The 22,696-nt window shown below is 39.7% G+C and overlaps 1 protein-coding gene across 7 annotated transcripts in view; it reads left to right on the top strand.

Annotated features, from left to right (window-relative positions):
* The window catches only part of ltbp1 (latent transforming growth factor beta binding protein 1), a 142,019-nt gene that overhangs the window by 1,034 nt on the left and 118,289 nt on the right, over positions 1–22,696 (top strand). For 3 of the 7 annotated variants that reach the window (XM_085429026.1, XM_085429028.1, XM_085429025.1), the window contains exons 1-2: positions 9,117–9,836; positions 19,071–19,141. In XM_085429026.1, the coding sequence (XP_085285152.1) occupies positions 9,493–9,836; positions 19,071–19,141 (415 nt within the window). In that variant the 5' untranslated portion in view covers positions 9,117–9,492. Of the gene's footprint in view, positions 1–9,115; positions 9,837–19,070; positions 19,142–22,696 lie in introns of those variants that run through there. The other 4 variants (XM_085429027.1, XM_085429032.1, XM_085429029.1 and 1 more) reach the window with 3 other exon arrangements.

Here is a 22,696-nt window from a genome sequence, read left to right as displayed (position 1 = left end):
TTGCTTAATATTTACGCTAAGTACTCTTTAAAATACCAGAATAGGGAGGATGGTGTAGGACTAAGTTTATTAGATTGATCAGTATTGCTGAACTATGAAATATTTTTTTTGTATACAGGTATAACAGAATAGCTTTAGTGTAGTTGTTGTTTTAAACTTGAGTATGAACTTGCAGACTTGCAAAATGCAGCAAGATATTTTAAAAAACAGTTTTGTTGATTAAAAAACACTATATCGGATTCATATCGGTATCGGCAGATATCCAAATTTATGATATCGGTATCGGTATCGGACATAAAAAAAAAGTGGTATCGTGCCATCTCTAAATCATATAAGGCTTACATGATTTACTCATGAAAGTGGCCACTTTCTCATTACTTTCATACATTGTTTTAGTAAGTACCCAAAACATACAAGTTTCATTATATAATTTTTCAAGGGGTCTTATATCTGTTTTCACTTTATATGCTTTTCATACAAGTTTCACACAAGACAGATACAAACTTTATAAGATTTATATATATCTTTTCCATATGGGTAAGGACTTAAAGGCCCCTATAAATGGATGATCTCGCATGAGGGAGTGGAGCACTGTGACAATGTAAAATGTTGATGATTGCACTTTGACAGTTGTCTTCATGGTAAATTCTCTGAGCTAATATTCATGTTTGAATCCACATTTCCAGCCTCACTCCAGTTATTAAATAAAAATGGCAAGAAGAAATGACCTATTTTAGGCTCTGGATCATCATTCATGACCACATTATATCACACCCACAGGATCTCTCAGCACTGGTGACTAATCTTCCTAATATGATTGTAAATTTACCAAATGCTATTATTAGATAAAGTCCACAAGAGTGATTTGCTGCTGTTCTGTCATCACCCAGAGGACAGCTTTGATAAAAGAAAACACAAGTTTGATTGTTTCGTGCCAGACTTACGCTCCCAGAATTCCTGGTATTTCTCAGCAGGGGCTGCAAAGCTGATGTCAGCATTCACAAAACTCCCATTACCTCACACTTTAGTTCATGCGGCAGGGATTTTATTTCAGTTGGACAAAATCTCTTCTCAAAAGAAGCAACAACAAAATCTGTCACTTGCACTTGAAAAACAAATGTTTACAGCATCCCAGAAGGTATTGTTTTCTTGAAATTGTGTAAATCAACTGGTTCTTATATGGTGTTTCTCTACTAAATATTAAATTGCAATTTGATCCAGTGTAGTGATATTATTGTTCTGTGTCTTTTGTATCATGTTTGATTAATAATTCAGAAAAGTTCTAAAACTTTTTTGTACAGAACCCTTCATTCAAGCTAGTGCAGTTCGAATTGCTTCACTAATTATTAAACAAGCTGATAACTGAAAAGAACAGATGTTTAAAAAAGCAATACATTCATAAATTCAAAGCAATATAAAGTAGATAAAATTAATAGAATTAAATAGTTGCATTATAAGCAGTTTAGAATTACAGTAGCATTCAATTTTATTTATGCAGCACCAAATCACAACAACAGTCGCTTCAAGGCACTTTATATTGTAAGGTAGACCCTACAATAATACATGCAGAGAAAAACCCAACAGTCATATGACCCCCTGTGACCAAGCACTTTGGCGACAGCGGGGAGGAAAAACTCCCTTTTAACAGGAAGGCAGAACCAGGCTCAGGGAGGGGCGGGGCGGGGCCATCTGCCACAACCAGTTGGGGAGAGAGAAGGAAGACAGGATAAAGACGTGCTGTGGAACAGAGACAGAGATTAATAACAGATATGATTCAATCATAACGTTTAACTGTTTTTGTAGAGAAGGTCATCAGGCTTTTTATTCTTCTCCTATGTGATTATATGATACCCCCATCATATATATATATATATATACACACACACACACACACACACACACACACACACACACACATATAAATATATATATATACACATACATACACACATATAAGATACACAAGTTTCACATATGTGAAATTTAACAAAACTTCCCCTGAATCAACTTAATTAACAAAACTCAACAACACATGGATTTGGTAACACAGCTCACCTCTCGTGAATCAAGCAGAGACTTTAAATAGAGCTATCAATTTCCCTTCAGTTAGTCTAGCCAGTACCACTAGCTAGAATTTAAAACTCAACACAACTGAATGAATTACCTAAAGCTCCCCACTCTTCTGATTAACACATTTACGCAACTAAATGGCTCTATATAAGAAAAAATATTTTGCAAATCCCTTTGTATCCTTTTTTTTTTCCTGTCCCGTTTGGTTCTTTTGCCATCAGAATTATTGTCTAAAGGCAAAGAAAGATGCCCAACAGATTTACAGCCTTGCCGTATTGGTCTATTTGATTCACCTTTGCTTTTATTGTTTATTTTATTTTAGTTTCACTTGCTACACACGGGACAGACATGACTGGGGGAAAGAAAAGGGGGAAAGAAAGAGAGGTATAGGGAAAGAAAAACAGCGGGGAAGAGGAACGGTGGTAAAAACAAGCAAAAAAAAAAAGCAATATAATAAACAACATCATCGCGATGATCTATGTGAATATAAAAGTAAATACTAAATATTGTATATTATTGTGCAGCACGTAGAATCGACGGCGCACAGTGTGCTTTGAGGTAGGAGCCAAAAAGGGTGTAGTTTGTGTCTGTGAGCACCTGTGTGTACACCTGTGAGCATGGACACGCTTGTTTTTAAAAGGTTCCTACATGTATCTGCTAGAGTTGTGGGGAGCCATAGCCCCATCCTCCAGGGCATGAATGCTCAGATGAAGGAGATCCAGGCTCCAGCATTTGCTTTAATTTGCTGAATGTTTGTTTTGCCAGCAACAGGAGGCTTACACAAACAAAGCCGGGATAGTAAGTGCAGCAATGTTAATTTGACAATAGCAAATGATAGCAAATAAAAAGACAGAGAGAATAATGTGCATAATGTGCAAAAAGTCAGCACTTCTGGACAAGTGGAGAGTATTACAACTGCTCATCCACTTTGTCACAGGCTAAAAGGTTGATATATAAACACAACAATTTGTCATGTGTCAGCAGTATCCCCATAAGGCATATAACAGCCCTACACACCAATGCATGATAGTTTAATCACAATATATTAAATTGTGATTAAATTACAATATATTTATAATTTAATCACATTAGCTCAACAGTGTCACCAAAATAAGCCACATACTTGAGATAACCTGCTCAGCATCACATAAATCACATTTTCAACAAAGGTTAGCGGGAAGACACAGTTAACTTGATTGATTGTAAACCTATGTTTTAATTAAAAGGTTGTAATATTGATGGTTGTTAACTTCAGTTATCCAACCAGTCAACCTGGTTGGATAACTGATGAATGAAGAAACACACTGTCCATTTACTTTTTAAGCAAAAAAATTAAAGGGACAATTTGAAAACATATCAGATCTCACGAATGTTGGGGGGCATATTTTTGATGGAAATAAAAATGGTCAGCCTACAGAGAGCCAAATTCAAAGACTTCTTGAAACCCAAAGTAAAAAATTTTTGTTTTACACTAGTCCTTTGTCTAGAAATTTCATTGCAGCCACTCATAATGGTACTGAGCAGTTTGTATGGCCCCCACACATTTGTATGCATGACTGACAACATCAGGGCATTGGCCTAATGAGACAACGAATGGTTGTGTCATTACATGGTTCTCCTCCCACATTTAGACTCAGACATCAGTGAACTCCTGAGCAATTGGAGGTGCAGCCTGGTGGTGTCGGATAGACCAAATATTAACATCCCAGAGGTGTTCTATTGGATTTATAACAGGCAAGTGTGGAGGTCGGTCAATTCCTTAATTCCTTTAAAAGCATGCATGCTGTTTGTTTTTTTGAGGAGTGCACATCCTTTGCAGATATATCCTCAACATCATTTTTCCATTGAACTAATTTAAAATAGGCGACCTTCTGAAAGGTTTTGATGGCAGGGGTAGAGGTGAGGGATGTGGGACATGCTGGGAAGTACATCAGTTGTTCTTCCTGGCATTCCTCTTTGTATTTGGTGGAAAATGCGCGTGAACATGTTGACAACAATTATTTAACAATTTGCTTTTTTGGCAAGCTCTTACAGAGTAGTTCGTAAGCAGAGTGGCATTATAAATTATGCACAATCAAACAAAAGTGGTATTCAAAAGAGGAGGGAGCATGTATATATCGCCAGGAATTTGCACCAGAGAACTGTTGTTAATGTCTTTGTTGAGCAGGAGGCCCAAAAGACCAAGTTTTGATGGGTGAGTAGTTTGTGGGGTTTTTTGTAAAGTGTTGAAACATCGTTAACATTTATGTGAAAATGTGCTCTCTCACTCTAATATGCATGTGTGATATATCTATTTTCTGGTCAACTGGAAACAATTGTGGTTTTAGAAATTCTGTAAATGAGTGTGCTTGTTTGGTATGCTGACCCTGTCTGGTCAGTCTGCTAGGACATGTGCTTGATGGGCTGTTTGTTCCATTCTTATACACATTGCAGTTGTCTTTATGTTTAGCAAGGCTAAATACACATTGGGTTTATGGCAGCCTAACTATAGTACATGTACTACAGTGGTGTGGCTGTAGCTCAGGAGGTAGCGCAGGTCACCTACTGATCGGAAGGTTGGTGGCTCCTCCAGTCTGCATGGGCTGACTTCGATACCAAGTTGCTCTACGATGCATCCATCAGAGTGTGAATGTTGTTAGAAAAGCACTCAGTTTAGAGTCAGTGAATGTGGCATGTTGTATAGAGCGCTTTGAGTGCTGCGGGAGAGTAGAAAAGCACTATATAAGAATCAGTCCATCGTTGTGAGGCCGTAAGAGATAAGTTAAAATGAACCTGTTACTGCATGTGTTTCCATGGTGATAATAATCAAAAATGACCTCCCCACCTCCACTCAACAGACATCTGGATGAAGTTGAATGGTTGTCCTTGCATCCCTTCCTCAGATCTTTCTGTCACATCCTTGCGAGAAGGAACTAAGAAAACAGTATTTGGATGAAAAAGATCTGAAAACACTGCATCACCATCATCTATGATTATCATGAAATCATGGCTATAACTCATCACTCAAACCTTTTCCACTGGTTTCGGCAAACAACTTCTACAGTATGGCCTCCACCCTCTTTCTCAAACATGTGTTTCTGGGTTCTGTTGAGTATCACCTTTCAGTGTTGTGGAAAATCTTTTGGTAAAATGTGTGAAACTTTCTCATGCCACCAAAGCAAGCAGAAGACGTCTGCAATCAAATGTAGCAATAGATGAAAGAAATCAGCCTTGCTATAATTTTTGTGGAATCAGTTAATAATGAAATCATGTTACACCCACAACTTTGTGTGTCCACTGGCGTGATGTGGTGGAAAATGGTGCACTTAAGGGAGTGGTTGTGGGGATTTGTGCACATGAAATAAATTAATTCCCCCTTGTGCCTTCAAGGGGAATATATTCTTCTAGCTTTGGGTTAAATATTTTAATTCCTGGAATCTACCAAAGTATATCGGGCCTTGGTGCAGCCCCTCAGTTCATTTACTGTCTGAAATCCTTTCATAGCCTCAGAGTGCTGAGTTTGGGGCGGAAGCCTCAGTGCATCGCACTGGCTGTCAACAAGAAATCCTTGCAGTGGCTGGAAAATCAGGAAGGCTAGCTCTGTGGTTGGCATGAAGCTGGACACTCTGGTGACAGTGGCAGAGAAAAGGACACTAAAAAAACTGCTGGACATTATGGACAATGCCAGGCATCCTCTGCACACGGCCATTAACAACCAGAAGAGTCTGTTCAGTGACAGGTTGCTTCTCCCCAAGACAAGAACTAACAGACTAAAAACTCCTTTGTCCCACACGCCATCAAACTGTTTAACTCCTCTCTGGAGGGGAGAGGGAGGGGAAACAGGAGGACAAAGGAGGGGGGAACAACTAAGCTGTAGTGCCTCTTCACCTCACTGTGCAATACCTTTGTAAATAGTCAACGGTGCAATAGACCTCAATACTTGAAATGTGCAATTCACTTGTATTTTTATTTTTTATTCCTATTTATTCTATTTATCCCCTTCGTATATTTTATTTATATTTGTCTCTGTATTTATATGTGTGTGTGTGTGTGTGTATATATATATATATATATATAACATTCTGTAACTGTAACTTCTGTCGGTGCTGTGCTTTTTTGGAAACCGAATTTCCCAGAGGAACCCACCCGAGGGATTAATAAAGTTCTATCTTATCATATCTTATCTTATCTTATCTTAAAAGGCCAGCTTAAAGACAGCACAGAGATTTTTATTGTAGCAGGAATATAGAAAACTTGTCCAATTATATGTGTCAGGTCTTTCTGAACAACATGTTATTATCCAGTAAGCATGTTAGTGAGTTCTGGCACTAGAGTGCTAAAAACAAGCTAGCATGGTCACAAAACTGATTAACAACGCCTCTGCTACTTAACGGACCAGTTTAATATCACAGAAGTTTACACAATTACAACGTTTCCCTTTCATTTTTTGACCAGTGTATATTATTACTGTTGTGACAGACAAAATGCATTTTCATTTGGGGGATGCTTTTCTGCCCCAACGTGATGCTCAGTTGTTTCTGCATCATATGTTATGGTTGGGATCATTTATTGTAACAGTCAGACAGAAATGCCATCATGGAGACAAACTGGGGGAAATAAATGCTGTCACTTTCATCCAGCATTCTGTGGAAAAGAGATCATCCCCACAACATTGTTAAGGACAATATTTATCTTGACAGAATGAATACAAATTATGCCAGGTTAAATATAAGCTGACTAATGCAGCTGTTAGTATAAAAAGAGACTGCTCGATAAGCAAGTCTTTTTTTTGTTCAAACACACACATACTTTCTGACTCAAAGATCACAGTAGGTGGACTGAATCCAGATATGATCTACTACATGTGCATAGAAGGAGTTGATAACAACATTTGGAATATATCTGAATTTACAGCATTACACCTGTCAGACAGCTATGTGCATGGAATTTCTCCAAACCAGATGTGTGTCTGCTGATGTTCACTTTTCTCTTTATGGAACGTGTCCATTACCTTGATCCACAGCAGAGCACATGTGTTTTGTTAGGTCTGGTGCAACTGTCTGAGTCTTTCTACATTTTTTCATGAAGCTAATGTCTGCAGGTGATGTCACACAGCTTTTACAGATGCAAAGTATAGAACAAGTCACACACCATACAAGGCTTAGGTACATGGATGGATATATTTGCATGGAAATGAGTAGATTTGACAATAATGCCTCCCATAGACAAAAAGACCATAAACAGTCAGACACCCTCTCACATAAAAAAAAGTGTGTCATAAATCGTGTTTTTAGTCAAATGATTTGAAGACTAGGCTCTTGAAAGGCTACAACTAGTTTTAGCCTTTCAAGGCTAAAACGTTAGATGGATAATGTTTTTTTGTGATGCTCCTGGTGGAAATTTACAAGAACAAAAAGATTTGAACAATGGAGAAGCAAGGGAAGCTTTTGGCTACAGATGTGTAGTGTGTACAGAGCCTTGTTCTAAAAGACCACCTGAAGTAAAAAGAGAAGACACTGAAAATGTGGAAACGACACTGGACACAACACTGGGTGGGGCAACAGAAAGAGAGGCCACCTACTGGTGGCTGACAATGTTGACTTGACTATATTTTTCATGACCTGTAACAAAAAAGTTTCTTTTATGTGTCATAAATAGCAATACACAGTAACTATGACTGACATGACATATTCAAGTCTACATTAACAAATTCAGAATTAAACTTTACAGCCAGACAACAGTATTTTTTATTGCCAAAATTGTTGTTGCAGGATGTGAAGAAGCATTAAGCTTGAATAAATGTACAAAAATTGTGAGGATTGCTTATATTTCTAAGATGGGAACAGACCAGTACACAGAGGTTCCCGACAGCCAGGGCTAAGCTTGGTTGTAGCCTCAATATTCGTCTTTAGGAATCTGCTTTCCAACAACAAAAAAAGCTCTGGTTCTAGAACCAGGCTATCACGTGGATCACATTTTCCATGTATTTTATCCCCGCATTAAAAGCTGCACAGGAACAAAGAAACAAGAAGATATCCTTTGTGCTGTTTTCCTGTGAGTTCTTCTTGGAAATATTTTCCTCAGTCCAGCAGTCCATTATGAGTCTCAAAGGTTTGATGTCTGAGGTTCACGTTAGGGAATCAACTAATGATTCACAGTTAAAAATCACGCATCAAACACCAAAGTTTGGAATGTGCCTCCACAGGAGATTTGATTTGGTTTATGTTAGTAATGAAAGTGTTGTTTTTTGTTTTTTAACCATTAGTGAGGTGAGTGTTAGTCTGCACATCAGCTGCATATGTTTTACAGACACTGCTTTTACATAAGCCAGTATACAAGTGAAGTAAACCAAATACAATTTGTTGTGGGACTGCACCACAAAATTGCAGTTTACATCTCCAAGTACACTAGGACCTAGTCTGCTATATATATAGTATCAATATTAATTAAATGATAATTAATATTTAGATTGGTCAACCAATACAACATGTGTATCATTTAGTGTAGAGAGAGAAAAACTAGTAATGTTAGATATAATAATTATTGTATATGTTATTATATGTTCTATATATTATTCTTTAACCTACACAGTGTGTGTGTGTTGTTGGGGGGAACACAGTGTGAAAGTAACAGCTTATTTGATCATGGACAGCACAAAGAGGGGATTTCCAAATCCAGATTTATCCAGACTACATTTTTTACGACTTGGTCATGGAGCTAATCAAGTGAGAAACACTGAAAGATATAAAAATATTTTAATAATTACTAATCTGGTCTCCATCAGTGCCACCTGCTGAGAGATGACTCAGTTAACATGTGTAATATTTGTTGAACACAGTCTGCTTATTTATTTTAGAGTTTAGTCATTTAAACTGGAAGTCATTATGTTCTTAGAGAGGCCTAACTGGAGAATGTGTGTGGGTGTTGAGGTGGGTCAGTCAGTGAGTCTGTGTGGGTGGGGGCTTCGGTTTGAGTCCCCTGACAAACTTGGGCCCGAGAAACTCGAAGCAAACGTTCTCGGGGTTGGCGTGTAGACTCCCCCCCCTCCTGACGTCACGTCTGGAGGCAGGCTGCTCGCGCTGCTGACACCGTTCACCTCCAACGGAGGAACTTTTTGGAGTTCTCGGGCTCTCCTGGCTCAAGTCAAACAGGCTGAGAGAAACCCGCTGCAGCCCGCACAGCCTCGGCGCTACAGGCAGACAGAGGAGGGCGACGGGCTCGTCTACAGCCGAGGAACACTGCAACGTTACAATTTCTCTTTAATTTGTCTGGGCTAAGTTAGCTCATTCTGATGGTTGGAATTCCGTATCTACAAGAATATGTTGAGGAATACACACGTTTTTCTTACTCGTAAGAAGTGAGGAGGTTTTTTTTACAGAACAGAATCTGGACCCTTTTCCCCCCTTGCAAACTTTTATCTTTACTTCTTCATTGTGTGTGGATATGGCTCGGATATATTTGGGGTTTTTCCTTTCCTTTGGGATGTTTCTCTTCACGCTTTGTGTGTCACCGGAGCGGCAGCAGAGCCAGAGCGGCTTCAGGAGGCTGTACGTACTGCAGCCCGGGCCGGGGCCCGGGACGGCCGGAGCCAACGGCGGGGTGCGAGTCAGCTCCATCTCGAGTCTTCACGGCCTGTCGGGGCAACCGCACACGTATAATGTGGAGCTCACAGCCAACTTTGGCGGCCAGGTCCGGAGCCGCAGGATGGGGAAGCAAGCGGCGTCAGCCCCGCAGCAGCCGGCAGTCCGGCAGGAACAGAGCCAGAAGCAGCTCCTGAAGCTGTCCGGGTAAGAGACTGGCACCGTGTCAAGAGGGAAACAGGGTTTGCTAGCGGGGAATGGATTTCATGACTTTTTGTAAACTTTTATGTTAAAGCAAATAGTTTAGAAAAGCAGAAAAACGAGACACCTATAGGTTATATTACAGCGCTATCTGAGTGGTATGCATAACTTTATTGTGCAATTGTGCATGAAGCGGCTCTCTCCTGCGCACAGGAGCACACCGCAATCATCAGGTGCTGACTTTTGTTTGACGCTATCAGGAGCTGACAGTGTGTATTTGAGTTTGGTTGCTCTCTTAATGCGCAGGTCAAACATCGTCTAACCCGCCTAATGGACCAAGTAGGCCAGTGATGATTGCCCAATAAAATTAGCTGGCTAACACACGACTCTTCAGACAGATAACAGTAACTGAGACTATTTCCAGAGTTAGAATGTGACTGAATCCGTGCTGCACTTTGTTACTCTAAGTGTAGGCCTGCGTTGATGCAAAGGCTTAGTATCCTCTTGGAATATCCACACAGGTGTGTTTCTTCCAGTCATGCCTTGTTAGGCCTCTCCTCTTCAGGGTGAAGTTGACTGACCCTGGTCCTGTTAGTTTGCTTTACCCGCAACAGCAGACAAGTTGCACTTTCTCATCATTCTTATTGGCAGCGACCTCATATAATTTCTTTGTGACTCTTTAATCAAGGTTGTAAAGGTTGTTATTGAATAACAATACTAAATAAGAACAAGAGTTGTCTTAGCTACACTAGACCTACTCATTTGTATTAACTGTTTAATAGGTCACGATCAGTTTAAATGAATTTCAGGTAAGTTGTAGGACAGTATTTATCCACAGTAATTTGTATTTGGTGGTATGGCACTCTTCATTGACTTGCCTGCTATTACAGCTGAATATCTGGATTGCATCCAAGGAGAAGAGCATTAGCACAGAACAGAGCAGGCACCACTTACAACAGTGATGACACTGATTATGTCTGAACCAGCAGGAAATGGAAGAGGGGGTTGGAAAGTGGCTTGCACATTCAAAGCAACTATGGCCAGGCTAAAGCTGCCTAAATAGCATGCACTATGAGATTTACCAGTTGTAGAAGGGTATCAGCTGAGCAAACACTGAATGTGGACTCGCATAGAGATCTGAGATTGTGGCTGAGTTCGACTTCTCGGCCTGCCTGCACTAATGATGCAGTATTCCAACAGAATCACAAAGCAATTTTGTAGTAATTGTTTTTCAGTATAAAACTGACACAACTAAAGGTACAATGAACATACATGTTTGTATGGCGTTGAGCATGTGCTGCAAGAGCAGATTCAATGCTACTTGGGGTGGCTGTAGCTGAGGAGGTAGAGCAGGTTGGTGGTTTGATCCCAGGCTGCTCTGCAGGCCAAATATCCGTTGCTTTCTGATACATCCACTGGAGTGTAAATGTTAGATAGAAAGCATTTAAGCATAGAAAGAAGTGAATGTGTGACTAAGGCATGTAGTAAAGTGAGTGCTCAGGTAGACTAGAAAAGCCCAATACTGTATGAGAACCAGTCCATTTGCTGTATCTTAGTATTGACACTCCAAGTTTCTCTTACAAGTCTTTTCCTTCATGTGATGTTTTGATGGTGGTAGAGACATAGAGGCAATTTCTTAATTACTATTTGAAAACGGTAAATGAACTCGTTCTTATAAAGCACTTTTCTACTCTATATGAACATTCAAAGTGCTTTTCACAACTTGTACATTCATAGGTGACCTGCTACAGCCTCCATGAGGTTTCAGTGGGTTTGAGATCTGCTAACCATGAAGGCCAGAAGCCACAAGCTAGCAGTCTTATTATGAGCAAAAAATCAAAGCAGTTATTCAGAAATTTTTGGAGACCAGTGAAAAAGAGAAAAGGTCCTGATGTAAGTAATGGACATTTGTTTTGTGATATAAATCTGTTGTTCCTGGTATTGTTTTGTAAGGTTAACTATATGAGCTCATAGTGGATGTACAGTCACCTTCACAGGTAACTATTTGTAGCTCCTCCCAGTACCAGAGAAATAGATTTTCAGTTTTTTATTAGTGAGGGAAGATCCTGTGACCTACTGCTGTTTAGGAGAAATAAAATGTAAAGTTGAATATTTTTTTAATGACAATTATATTTCATATTAATGAAAAGTTGTTTTTTGTTTGTATATGCCGTCAATTAGAGTTCTTAGAGAAAAACTCAGAATCTACAAAAATCACTATTCACACAGTCAGCAAAAAATTGGAAATTGGATTTGGTTAAAAGAAATACACTTGGTGGCTCTCTAGTAAACAGTCCTTCTAAGGGGATACCTATACAGGTACCTATAGGTACAGGAGGTGGCTGATGGCCACTACATGATGCCTACCTCTGTATCCACTCTTAGTGATGAGCTGGCTTAGTTCTATGCAGAACAGCAGTGGGCCATCAAGTCACCATCAAGTGTGTATATTCCAAGCTTGATGGTGACTTGTGTGCCTTGGAATCAGTGTTGTTTTCCACAGTTCCACTGAACACCTGATGAATGTTTTTAACACAAGCTCTCCAGGATCCACGAGCAGGGCGTTGAGTCGTAGGGTTTCTTGGAGCCAATTCAAATCAGGTGTTAAAGTTCTGCTGTATTGCTCTATCAACCAATTACTGGTGCTTTGACACACTGCAATTACTCCCATTGCCCTTCTGAGCTGTGCCCTGGTGTTGATCTGGAGTCTCTTTGTCGGATGTCTGCTATTGTGATGTTGACCACTTCTTGTTCTGGGAGGTTGCTGTGGTCTGCTCCTAGGTCCACCAAGCACTTTGTGTTGGTCGTGTGTAATGCCTTTCTCACAGATATTCTTCCAGTGTTGCTCAGTTTCAGTTCTAGTTGGGTCTGCCTTTTTGTACAACTTGTTGTGCCTCTTATTCATTCAGGACCCGTCTCTCATTTTGAGTCTCATCAGAATCTCGTGATTCTGGCTTCCAGGCTTCTTCTCCATGTCGGAGCGTTCTCATCATCCATTCTTGATTTTATACCCAGGTGCTTCTAAGATTACTGTCAGTGAAACCTGAGCGCTCACTTTCCGTGCTGTATTCATGTCTGCCAACATCTGTTCTGATTGGACTTTGCTAGTGAGCAAGGGGAGTTGTGCCCTTGGATGTGCTTCTCATAATACCTCATATTGTTGTCATTCTTTGTCCGGATAAAACTGTGGGTCTTTGTGGACTGGGTCTAATTAGTCTGTACCATGACTGATGGCCTTTTAATGCTTGACTCCTGGGGCTGATTTAGCATGAACAACAAAATGTTCATACATTTATGTAGACCCTGCCCATTTCTGTGTGGGGATTTTTAAGTAGTGCCATCTAAATGGGACCTGGATGTGGTCTGTATCTTATTTTCCAAAGGACAGTGTTCTTGTTATTCACCGAGTACCAGGATATTGTAGGGTCTTGACCTTAGAAAGCACTTTGAGGCCACTGTTATTGTGATTTGCTGTTATATAAATAACATTGAACTGATTTGAATTGAAATTGATCTCTAGAGTGTAGTACCAAATCTTAACATTTTTTACTACAACACACAAAATGAGTGACAAATTAACCTGTAAGAACATCCATCCAGTACAGGGTAGCAGGGGGTTGGAGTCTGTCCCGGCTGTCACTTGGTGAGAGTGACAGGATCCACAGTGGTGAAAAAAACAAATGTCCCTCTTTTGACGTTGAAGCTAGCAACAGGTTGCACTAAACATGGCTTTATTTTGGACAGGACAGTAGAACAGACGGGAAAGCAGGGAGGGAGTGCAAGGGAAACAACACATGGGAAGCCCAGGGCAAATTCAAGCCTGGGCCCCTGCAGTAGCCTTCCAGCAGCAGGTTTTTACAGGCTGTAAAAAGATAATTCATCCAGTCTTTCAGAAAACAGTTTGCAAGGGTATCACCACCAGTGTTGGTCAAGTTACTTGAAAAAAGTAATCAGTAACTAATTACTGATTACCGCCCCAAAAAATAATCCCGTTACTTTACTGATTACTTATTTTCAAAAGTAATTAATTACTTAGTTACTTTTTAAAAACAGGATTTACAACCTGAAGAGGTGATAAAGCGATAGATCTTTCAGCCCAATTCTACTTTTTCTGCATAATCCATCATACAAAATGTAATCAAATGGAAAAGTCTCTTTTTTTAACTTGTTTTATTAGTTTTAACCTTTTAACTTTATGCATCAAGCAAAAATTTAATTATATGCAACATTCACTGACTGGAAGAAATTTGTTTAACATTTAAACTTATTTTCTGCACATTCCAGCACATAAAATATATTTTTGTGTGTGTTTACACTCAGTCTTTCAAATAGATGCAAGTAAAACACAGCAGAAAATAAATAAAGTCAAAGACTCAGCGGTCCTGTTGCTCTATTTTCACCTGTAAAGCAGGAGTAGGTAGGCGGAGGTTTACCCTGGTGCAGGTGTGCAGCGGTCAGTGGAAGAATCCGCGAGTTTCTCTGTGAGTTTCCCATTACGTCGTTGCGCACTCGGTGCTTGTTTGGAAGTTTAGGGGTTTTTTTCGCTGTAAAAAGAAGTTTTCTTCCCACACACGATGGACGCTAATGTTTTTGTCACTCTTTATGGAACCAAACTCAAAGTAAGGTCAGTACTTCCACGCTTTAAACGCTGCACGCTCATACTCTCTCCCACAATCGATATGTGATCCATTGTTGATCTGCACACAGCTGTTGTCACGAACGTCGCACTCGCTTACGTCACTGTCGTGAGACATTCTCGCAAAAAAATCATGGTTTTAGTAACGCAGTAAGGCAGCGTTCCTACGGGAAAGTAACGGTAATCTAATTACCGTTTTTGCAATAGTAATCCCTTACTTTACTCGTTGCTTGAAAAAAGTAATTGGATTACAGTAACGCGGTAACGCTTTACAAGTAACGCGTTACTGCCCATCTCTGATCACCACTCTGTGAAAGATTGTAAGTGCAAACAACATAAAACTGAAAAGCATTTAGGGATTTCATGTCTTTTAGAGAAACTGAAGAAATCTTTATGTGCAAAGGACAAGAATGAAAATCAGCACTGGAGGATCTTTAGACAACAGGCAGAAAATTAGAGGTAACTGGAAGTTGCTATCAGTGTAAAATATCCATCTTCTATGGTGGTATTGATGGTTTGGGGGTCATTAGGACAGGTGCTGCCATCTGTACAGTGTCTCTTTCAGGGAAGGACTTTTAACAGGACACTGCCAAAACCACATTCTGCGTGCATTCCAGCAGCTTGGTGTGTGAACTGAACTTCAGGTAATCAGTAAAGTCAAACCACAGTTTGAAAAGCAGATCTGTGAATTAAACAACAAAACGTTGCACAAATACATGCAGAGTAAACTACAACGTTAAGCTTGCGTGTTTCCAGCCAAGCGTGAGTCATTAAAACTGCAGACCAGTGGCTGAAGGAGCTGATTTCAATCTGTTTGTTTGTTGGCTTAAACATGTCGAGTAGTTTAGTTGTGTCCTCAGGAATCTTTGGTTAGAATGAAAAGAGGGAAAGCGACCAGTACGGGAACACAAATCCACCAGTCTGTGTGTGGTCTCGCCGCCTGGCTTCAGCTGCTCACTCTGTGGCCTGGCAAAATGTTGGGATGTGTAATCAGTGAATAAAATTCAGCTGTGAATTTCTGTCACCCCTACCAAAAGGAAAAGAGTCTGAATTTTTACCAGAATACACAAGGCTGCAAGTGTGTGTCAAAGTACGAAGTGTCTCCATAACCTGATTTGGTTACAAAATAAGTCTAAGTGTGTTTCTGTTCCTGCAGTTATAATTTACAGCATGCTTTTCCTGGTGAACGCCTTGTTCCTGTGCTATACATGAGTGTGTGTTGATAGAGTTGAAAACTGTTTTTGACTAAATTATGGGGAAGAATAGACTAATGCTTAAGCAGAGCTCTTTCAGAGCTGACTCATATGTTGGAGCTTCTTAAGAGCGCATGAAAACCCCTCCCCCATTCTCTGGGGTCAATTACTGCAAAGAGTGGTTATAGTTTTCACACACATTAGTCTGCAATCACTGACAATGTGATGCAAGGCAAAACAGCACTGGCAGTATGTGTGAATGGGTCGGGACTTTTCAGCTGAACTTAAAAACCCTCTGCTGTCCTCGATGGCTACGTCTCCCCCAGAGGAGGGAAAAGAGTGTGAAAAAAGAATAAGAGATCACAAACCTCCATCTCATCCTATCCCCGTGACTCCTCTGTCACACAGCCCTCTGTATGTCCTCCTCCACTACATCCTCTGAGATCTTCCTTTTTTCTCCTGCCTGGCACTTCCATATTCAAAATTCTTGTCCAGTATAACCAGTATACCCCTCATTCCAAACCATCTTAACCTTGCCTGTTTAACTTTGCTGAACCTGAGCTGTTCATCTGATGTACTCGTATCTAATCCTGTCGCTTCTACTCACTCACAAAGGAAATCATAACATCTTCAACTCTACCACCTCCAGCTTGGCCTCCTGTTGTTTTGTCAGTGCCACCAACTCCAAAACATACATAACAACTAGGGGTGGGGGAAAAAATCGATACTGTGTAGCATCGTGATATTTTGTTTGCTAATAATGTATCGATACAGGGACAGCAGAAATCGATATTTTGTTACAACAAAGGTTTTTGTGCTCCGACTTCAGAGCATGTCGATCCTTTTTCTGAGCAAGAATCCTGACACTGTCCAAATGTGTTTAACTTGTTTTTTGGCAGCAATAAACATGACAGTTTACTTATTTTAATTTAAGACATGTTTTATTTTAATTAAGTTTAAAACTTTTTTATTTAATGTAAAATTATATTTTGTTTTAATTTACTTTCAAATTCTTCAGTTGCTGAAGGGGCTGCATAGTTTTCATAAATTGCATAGTTCAGAATAGCTATAATTGTGCCAGATGGTTGCATTCAGTTAAGTTGGACTAGACTGTAATACAAACCGTTCAGTTTGTCAACAATAAAACTGACTGAAATGAGAGAAAGACTGAGTGTGAGACTTTGATATTAGATAAAATGAATATTGATAAAGTTTACCTTTATGTACAGAATCTGAATATCGCAAAATATTTTTAAAAATTGCAATAATATCGTATCGTGGGATGTATGGTGATTCCCACCTCTAATAACAACAGGTCTCATTACCATCTTGTAAATCTTCCTGTTCCCCTTTGCTGCTGTCCTTATGTCAAAAATCAGCTGAGACTCGTCTTGGCCCACTCCACCCTGCCTGCACTCTTTTAACCTCTGGGTAATTTAACTCATCTATCTTGACTATCTCTATTCCTTAAATGTTCATCTTTCCATCTGTCTTTAAAACTCTCTCTTTGGCATATACCTACCCTCCCAGTTCTCTTGTCTACTTTCTTCATCTCCCCACTTTTTTTCCTAATCATTTAATTTGGATACTTTCCTACACTTCTTCATTCCACTACCACCTCTTCTTATCCTCTTTTCTCTGTCCAGAGGATATATCGAACACCTTCTTGACAGTTTCCTTCAGCACTGAAGCTGCACTCTCCATGTCATCTGGTATCTCTTCCCTGGATACTAGAGACGAGTTATCAGTGAAGAGTTACCCCATGACTGTCACGGGAACTGCTCTTGCTCTGAAATCCCAGCGTCTCCTCCATGCCTCCTCTGGGATTCCCGCAGAACTGCTAACGCAGTCAGCTGGAAAAGACTCTCCATTGCAAAGGAGAAAACTAATGAATACACTTGCAAAATAAAAAAAGACATGTCGCCTTCACATAATACACAACAAGCAAATAAACCTCATCAGGTGTTTTATTGGTATTGACGTAATTGCGTGATTTTCAGTAAAAAAACAAAAAACAAAGATCGACACTGCACACTCATAGACTGGAGTGACCTCAGTGCAGATATTTTTTGGGCCCTTTCTGCCACGTCATCCCTGAGCAAACACACTATCTCACTCTCTCCCAACAAATTGTTGCATTGATGTCAACAGGTTCAAATACATTTTCCACAAATGACAGAAAGCGAGGTCAGGAAGTACAAATTATTTCCTAGTTGCAGGATAGTCGTCAGTTACAGCAAGATGATGTATGCAGTTAGTTAGCAGAGAGAGGGATGTAAACAGCCTAGAAGACTGACTGACTTTGGAAATGTTCCTTCACAGTAAAGAGATCAGAGTTGTGCCATTTGTTGGCCTCATTTCTTCTGTTCATAGAATTACTGTAGTCTGGTCCAAATATCTGAAAGTAGCAGTTAAGGTAGTGAAAACATCATTGTTAATTAATGCACTCAATTTGTTACTATGGCAGTTAGCTTGTGCAATCTTATTGTCCTGCTATGTCATATCGTCTGTGATGATAGAACAGAGATATGGTGTCTATCTCCTGTCTATCTCTGAGTTCCTATAAGTTTAAAGTCAGCATTAGTTATGACACGTACATTTAAAACGTTATAAAACACAAAAAACTTGAGTTTTTTTCTATGAAATTATTGCAGTTTTTTTCCTAAAATGTCTTTTTTATTTTTCTTTAAAACCCTAATAGCTTTAGGGTAAGGATTACTTATCGTCAGTCAAGGCTTGCACCTCAAAGGGTGAATAGTAATTCATCTGTGTATGAAATTACAGCTGTCAAATATATATGGCTCAGTGCAGTTTGATCCTGTTTTGAACAGACCCGTGTCTTACAAGCTTCTGCCATGTGTCTCAAACTCCTCAAGAGGTTAAGACTAACTTCATCACCTAACCACTCTCTTTGTTGATGATGTTTGTTGGAAACTCTAGCTGATCCAGCTCCTACAGTTTAACTTAACCAAGTCTGTGTGAATCTCTTTAAGATTCAAGTTCGCTTTTTAAGTGTAACAAACTTACCACAATAAACACTGTTTTACAGACAAATCTTGCCTTTCCAGTCATACTTAATGTCACGAGGCCAAACCACATCTCAAGCCCTCTGTGAGCATTCAAGTCTGGAAAACGTCTGCCTAACTATGATGGAACATGTGCATGAAGATCAAACTTTTAGGTGTTAAAAATTCAAATAAAGATTAATATGTTCCATTTCTTTATTTAAATCTGACGCTGAAGAAATTTGAAGACGAAACCAGACTGCCAAATTACACACGTGTTTAGGTGCAAGAATGTAGAAAAAGAGGTGATGCTGGGATAGCATCAAGTTATGTGCCAGCATGTACGTTAACTGGCTTTCTATGGTTCTAGTTGTTTTATCTGCCTTTTCTTGTTTGGTGTTTGCAGGGTGAATGTCTGTGGAGGGCAGTGCTGTCACGGCTGGAGTAAATCTCAGGGATCACAGCGGTGCACGATGCGTAAGTTTGCACTGAACACCTTTCAGCACAACAGCACCTTTACATTAAAACTGCTACTCCAGGCTACGTAAGAGCACTAGATGCTGTGTTGCAACTGTCTCTCATTCTTCTTCTGGTTCGGCTCCTGCAGAAGTTCTAAAATCATTTTCTTTCACAAAAATGGGATACTTAACAAAGCAAAAACTGATGTTCTGTAATTGTGTAGATGGGCATTGTGTAGATGAACTACAGATGGGCAACATTTTAAAGCAAAGACAATATAAAGTGTGTTTTTCCTACGTATACTCAGAGTTATGAAAATATACCCGTTTGCAGTGTTAGAAAAAGTCACCAGAAAAGCTTCAGGGTATCTTGACATGGATTCTTTGATTAAATGGAGCTCTGGTGTAAAATAATACCATTATTCTAAAAGATATTCCCTCATTTGGTGCTTTTATGGTATAAACAATTGTGTGGTCGAGGAACGTGGCCAGGAAAGAAATCGAAACCACTGCCTGATGAGCAAGTACTTGGTGGTAGCGAGGAAGATCTCCCAGTTAACAGTGTGCCTTGTATTTTTTCCCATATCGCTAGCAGTCAGTTGCAGCAGCTCCCATTATTGTTTCCATCCATCCATGCATTGTTTTTCCTCTGCAATCCTCTCCATCTTTTATCTGCCGGCTTCTCGTTTAATTCTTTTCCCAAGGAGAACATGCGTCTCGTGAATGAGTCGTAGTGTCTGGATGTTTTACATTTTTAAATTGCTGTCTGCAGAGTCATGAGGAGGTTATTATTGTACCGTCCAACTGGGGAGAACATGAGTCAGAGTGAAAGAGAAACAGATTTGAAATGGACTGTGTCTCTTGGCTCAGAAACATTGTTCAGGCTGTTTTCTTATTTGGGTAACTCACTTGCTATTCAGGAAGTAAACAGCTTTTCTCCAGTGTTGTGCCCATCAGTTGTAGTTGGGAAAGAAGGTTGTTTTCTCTGTAGAGCATCGCCATGTGGTCCCGTTGAACGGCTCTCCCTGTGTTTGCCTCTGGCTTCCTTTAAGACATACTGTCAAAGCTTCTGCTTTTTGACAAAACAGACAACGTGTCTTTTGGCAGCAGTGGATTACCTATGAAGCTTTGACAACTCATCATTTTTCAAAGTGCAATGCTACTGTTGTGGGGGGCTGTGGTCCCTAACCCTTTTCTTAACCCTGACCTTTAAGTGCCTACTACTATTTGTTAGTGCCTAAAACTAAAAAGCAAGTTAAAGCAAAATAAAAAATATATAAATAAATAGAAACTAATCAATAAGTGGGGAAAAAGCAAAACCAAGAGCATAACACAAAGGTCCAAGTGGGAGGCAAACCACACTCTCCTGGCTGATGAACTTGTGACTAATGCCACAATTTCCCCACAAACTTCCTAATACCAACCAACCTAAAACTATCTTTAGGCCTCTAAAATGGGAAAGTTCTTCTATCAGCAGCCAGCATTGCTGTGGTCCAGATGTTTAAAGAGCAGTTGTGCTTAATGGTGAGACGTAGGCAGCATGTGACAAATGGCCTTACGTGACATGCTGAGATGAGAATTTATGACAACCGCAATCAGGATTTTTTTTCTTAAGTATTTTTATTAATCTTTAGGCATGAAAAGATTAATAAAATACTTAAGAAAAAATCCTGATTGAGGTTATCATAATTCATGCATGAAAGGGTTAAATAACAATAATTACAATGAAACACGTCATACATCTATAGTAACATTAAACGACCAGCGGATGGCAGAGTATGGAGTGACATATGTAGTGGTTTATCTGCAAGTATACCATCAACACTGACACAAAGACAAGAAAACTGCCTTTGAATAGCTGTCCACTGTAGTGACCGCAATGTGAGAAAGGGTTAAATTGACTTTGCAGCTAGTGCCTCAAGTCTACAACACACGGACACCATTGATGAACACTAGTCGCCTGGTTTTGTTCTACTTTTTTTTTTTTTTTTTTTAACAGAACTCTGACGGCTCTTAAATGTTTTACGGTTGAAGTCTAATCTGACCTTTCAGTTCTGGATGTAACCAGTAGTTTGCACCTTGTTGTAAGCCTCTGTATTTCTGCTCATCTCGTGATCGTAGACTCCGGTACACGTGCCTCCTCATGAGCTTTCTTGACTTGGTTAAAAGTTTTTTGTTTTTTTTTATAACCAGGGAAATAATTGTTCGTCATGCACTTCTGTCTTCTGTGTGTCTTCTTTCAGGCCTTTTGGTGTTGCTGAGCTAATCAATGCATTTATTCATTTTTTCCACAATGCACTAGATTGTTGACTTGGCCACTTCTAAAGCTTTTACTCTCTCTTATAGGTCTATTTGGGTTTTTCAGCCTCATGATGACATCTCTCACTAACATCTCTTTGAGTCTTTTATTTTAAATTGCATTAAAAAGTACAGTAAAAAGCTATAAAACAGCTATAAAATACAACACTTTGAATCAACTAATATTATTCCTGCTTTGTTTGTCATGAAACTGCTCCTTAGTCAGTTGTGCTGTTAATTTTGAACCAATGAAAATGGGCGATTGTTTATAAAAAATTGGTGTAATTCTTAAACAGTTCATGCAAAAATATTTTAAAACCCCTTGAATTAAAGCTGAAAGTCAAAGCCACAAGAATTACATCTTTGTCCTAAACATTGTGGAGGGTTCTGTACAAATGACGCTTGACAGCACAGAGAGATTAACTATAATGAGACAAAATGCTGGTGTAAATGTAGAAGAGAGTTGCTGTAAAGAGAACTTTGTATTGTCTGTATTGTTTTGTGGACTCTTGTTGGAAAACTTCTGCATTTAACTTCACAGCTGCCACACAAAACAAACCCAAGTTGGATGCAACACGTCCTGGTTGCCTGTGCCAGAGAGACTGATGCTAACCTTTGTTGATTGTGGATGTGGATCTACCCAAATCCATCTGCTTCCCCTTTGCTAATAAAAATGACTGAACCAGACCCATCCACAGTGTTTGGGCTGTTTGTGCCCAAACACTGTTACAAACATAAAAAACAGATCAGATCTTAATGGGGAAGCAATCATGCTGGATATCTATACTGATACAGACTAAGTAATGTGAAAGGAGTGAAAGGATACCAAACACAAATTGTCTGATGAAAATGATCAACCTACAGAGGGCTGAATTCAAAGACACCCAAAACATCTTCCGTTGGATTTACGTAAGATGAGCATGGGACCAGACCATGGCATCACTTCCTTAATCCTCCAGGAACTGCCTGCATTCTCATGCCACATGAGACAAGGCATTTTCATACACCAGGAGGAAACCAGGACCTACTGCACTAGCGTAAGGTTTGACCCTGGGTCCCAGGATTTTATCTTAATATGTAATGGCAGTCAGGGTGCCGTTGACTAGCCTGTAGAGGTCTTTGTTGCTCTCAGTGGAGATGCCTCCCCAGAGCGTCACTGACCCACCACCAAAACCAGTCATGCTGAATGATGCTGCAGGCAGCATAACTTTCTCCACACCTTTTCATATCTTACACATGTGCTCAGGGTGAGCCTGCTCTCATCTGTAAAAAGCAC

Source organism: Rhamphochromis longiceps, linkage group LG13 (assembly GCF_057381845.1).
Source record: "Rhamphochromis longiceps isolate RC_006_pf linkage group LG13, R_longiceps_female_GT1.1, whole genome shotgun sequence".
Taxonomy (NCBI): domain Eukaryota; kingdom Metazoa; phylum Chordata; class Actinopteri; order Cichliformes; family Cichlidae; genus Rhamphochromis; species Rhamphochromis longiceps.
Note: the sequence above shows the minus strand (reverse complement) of the source record. Positions and strands in the feature narration are given on the sequence as shown.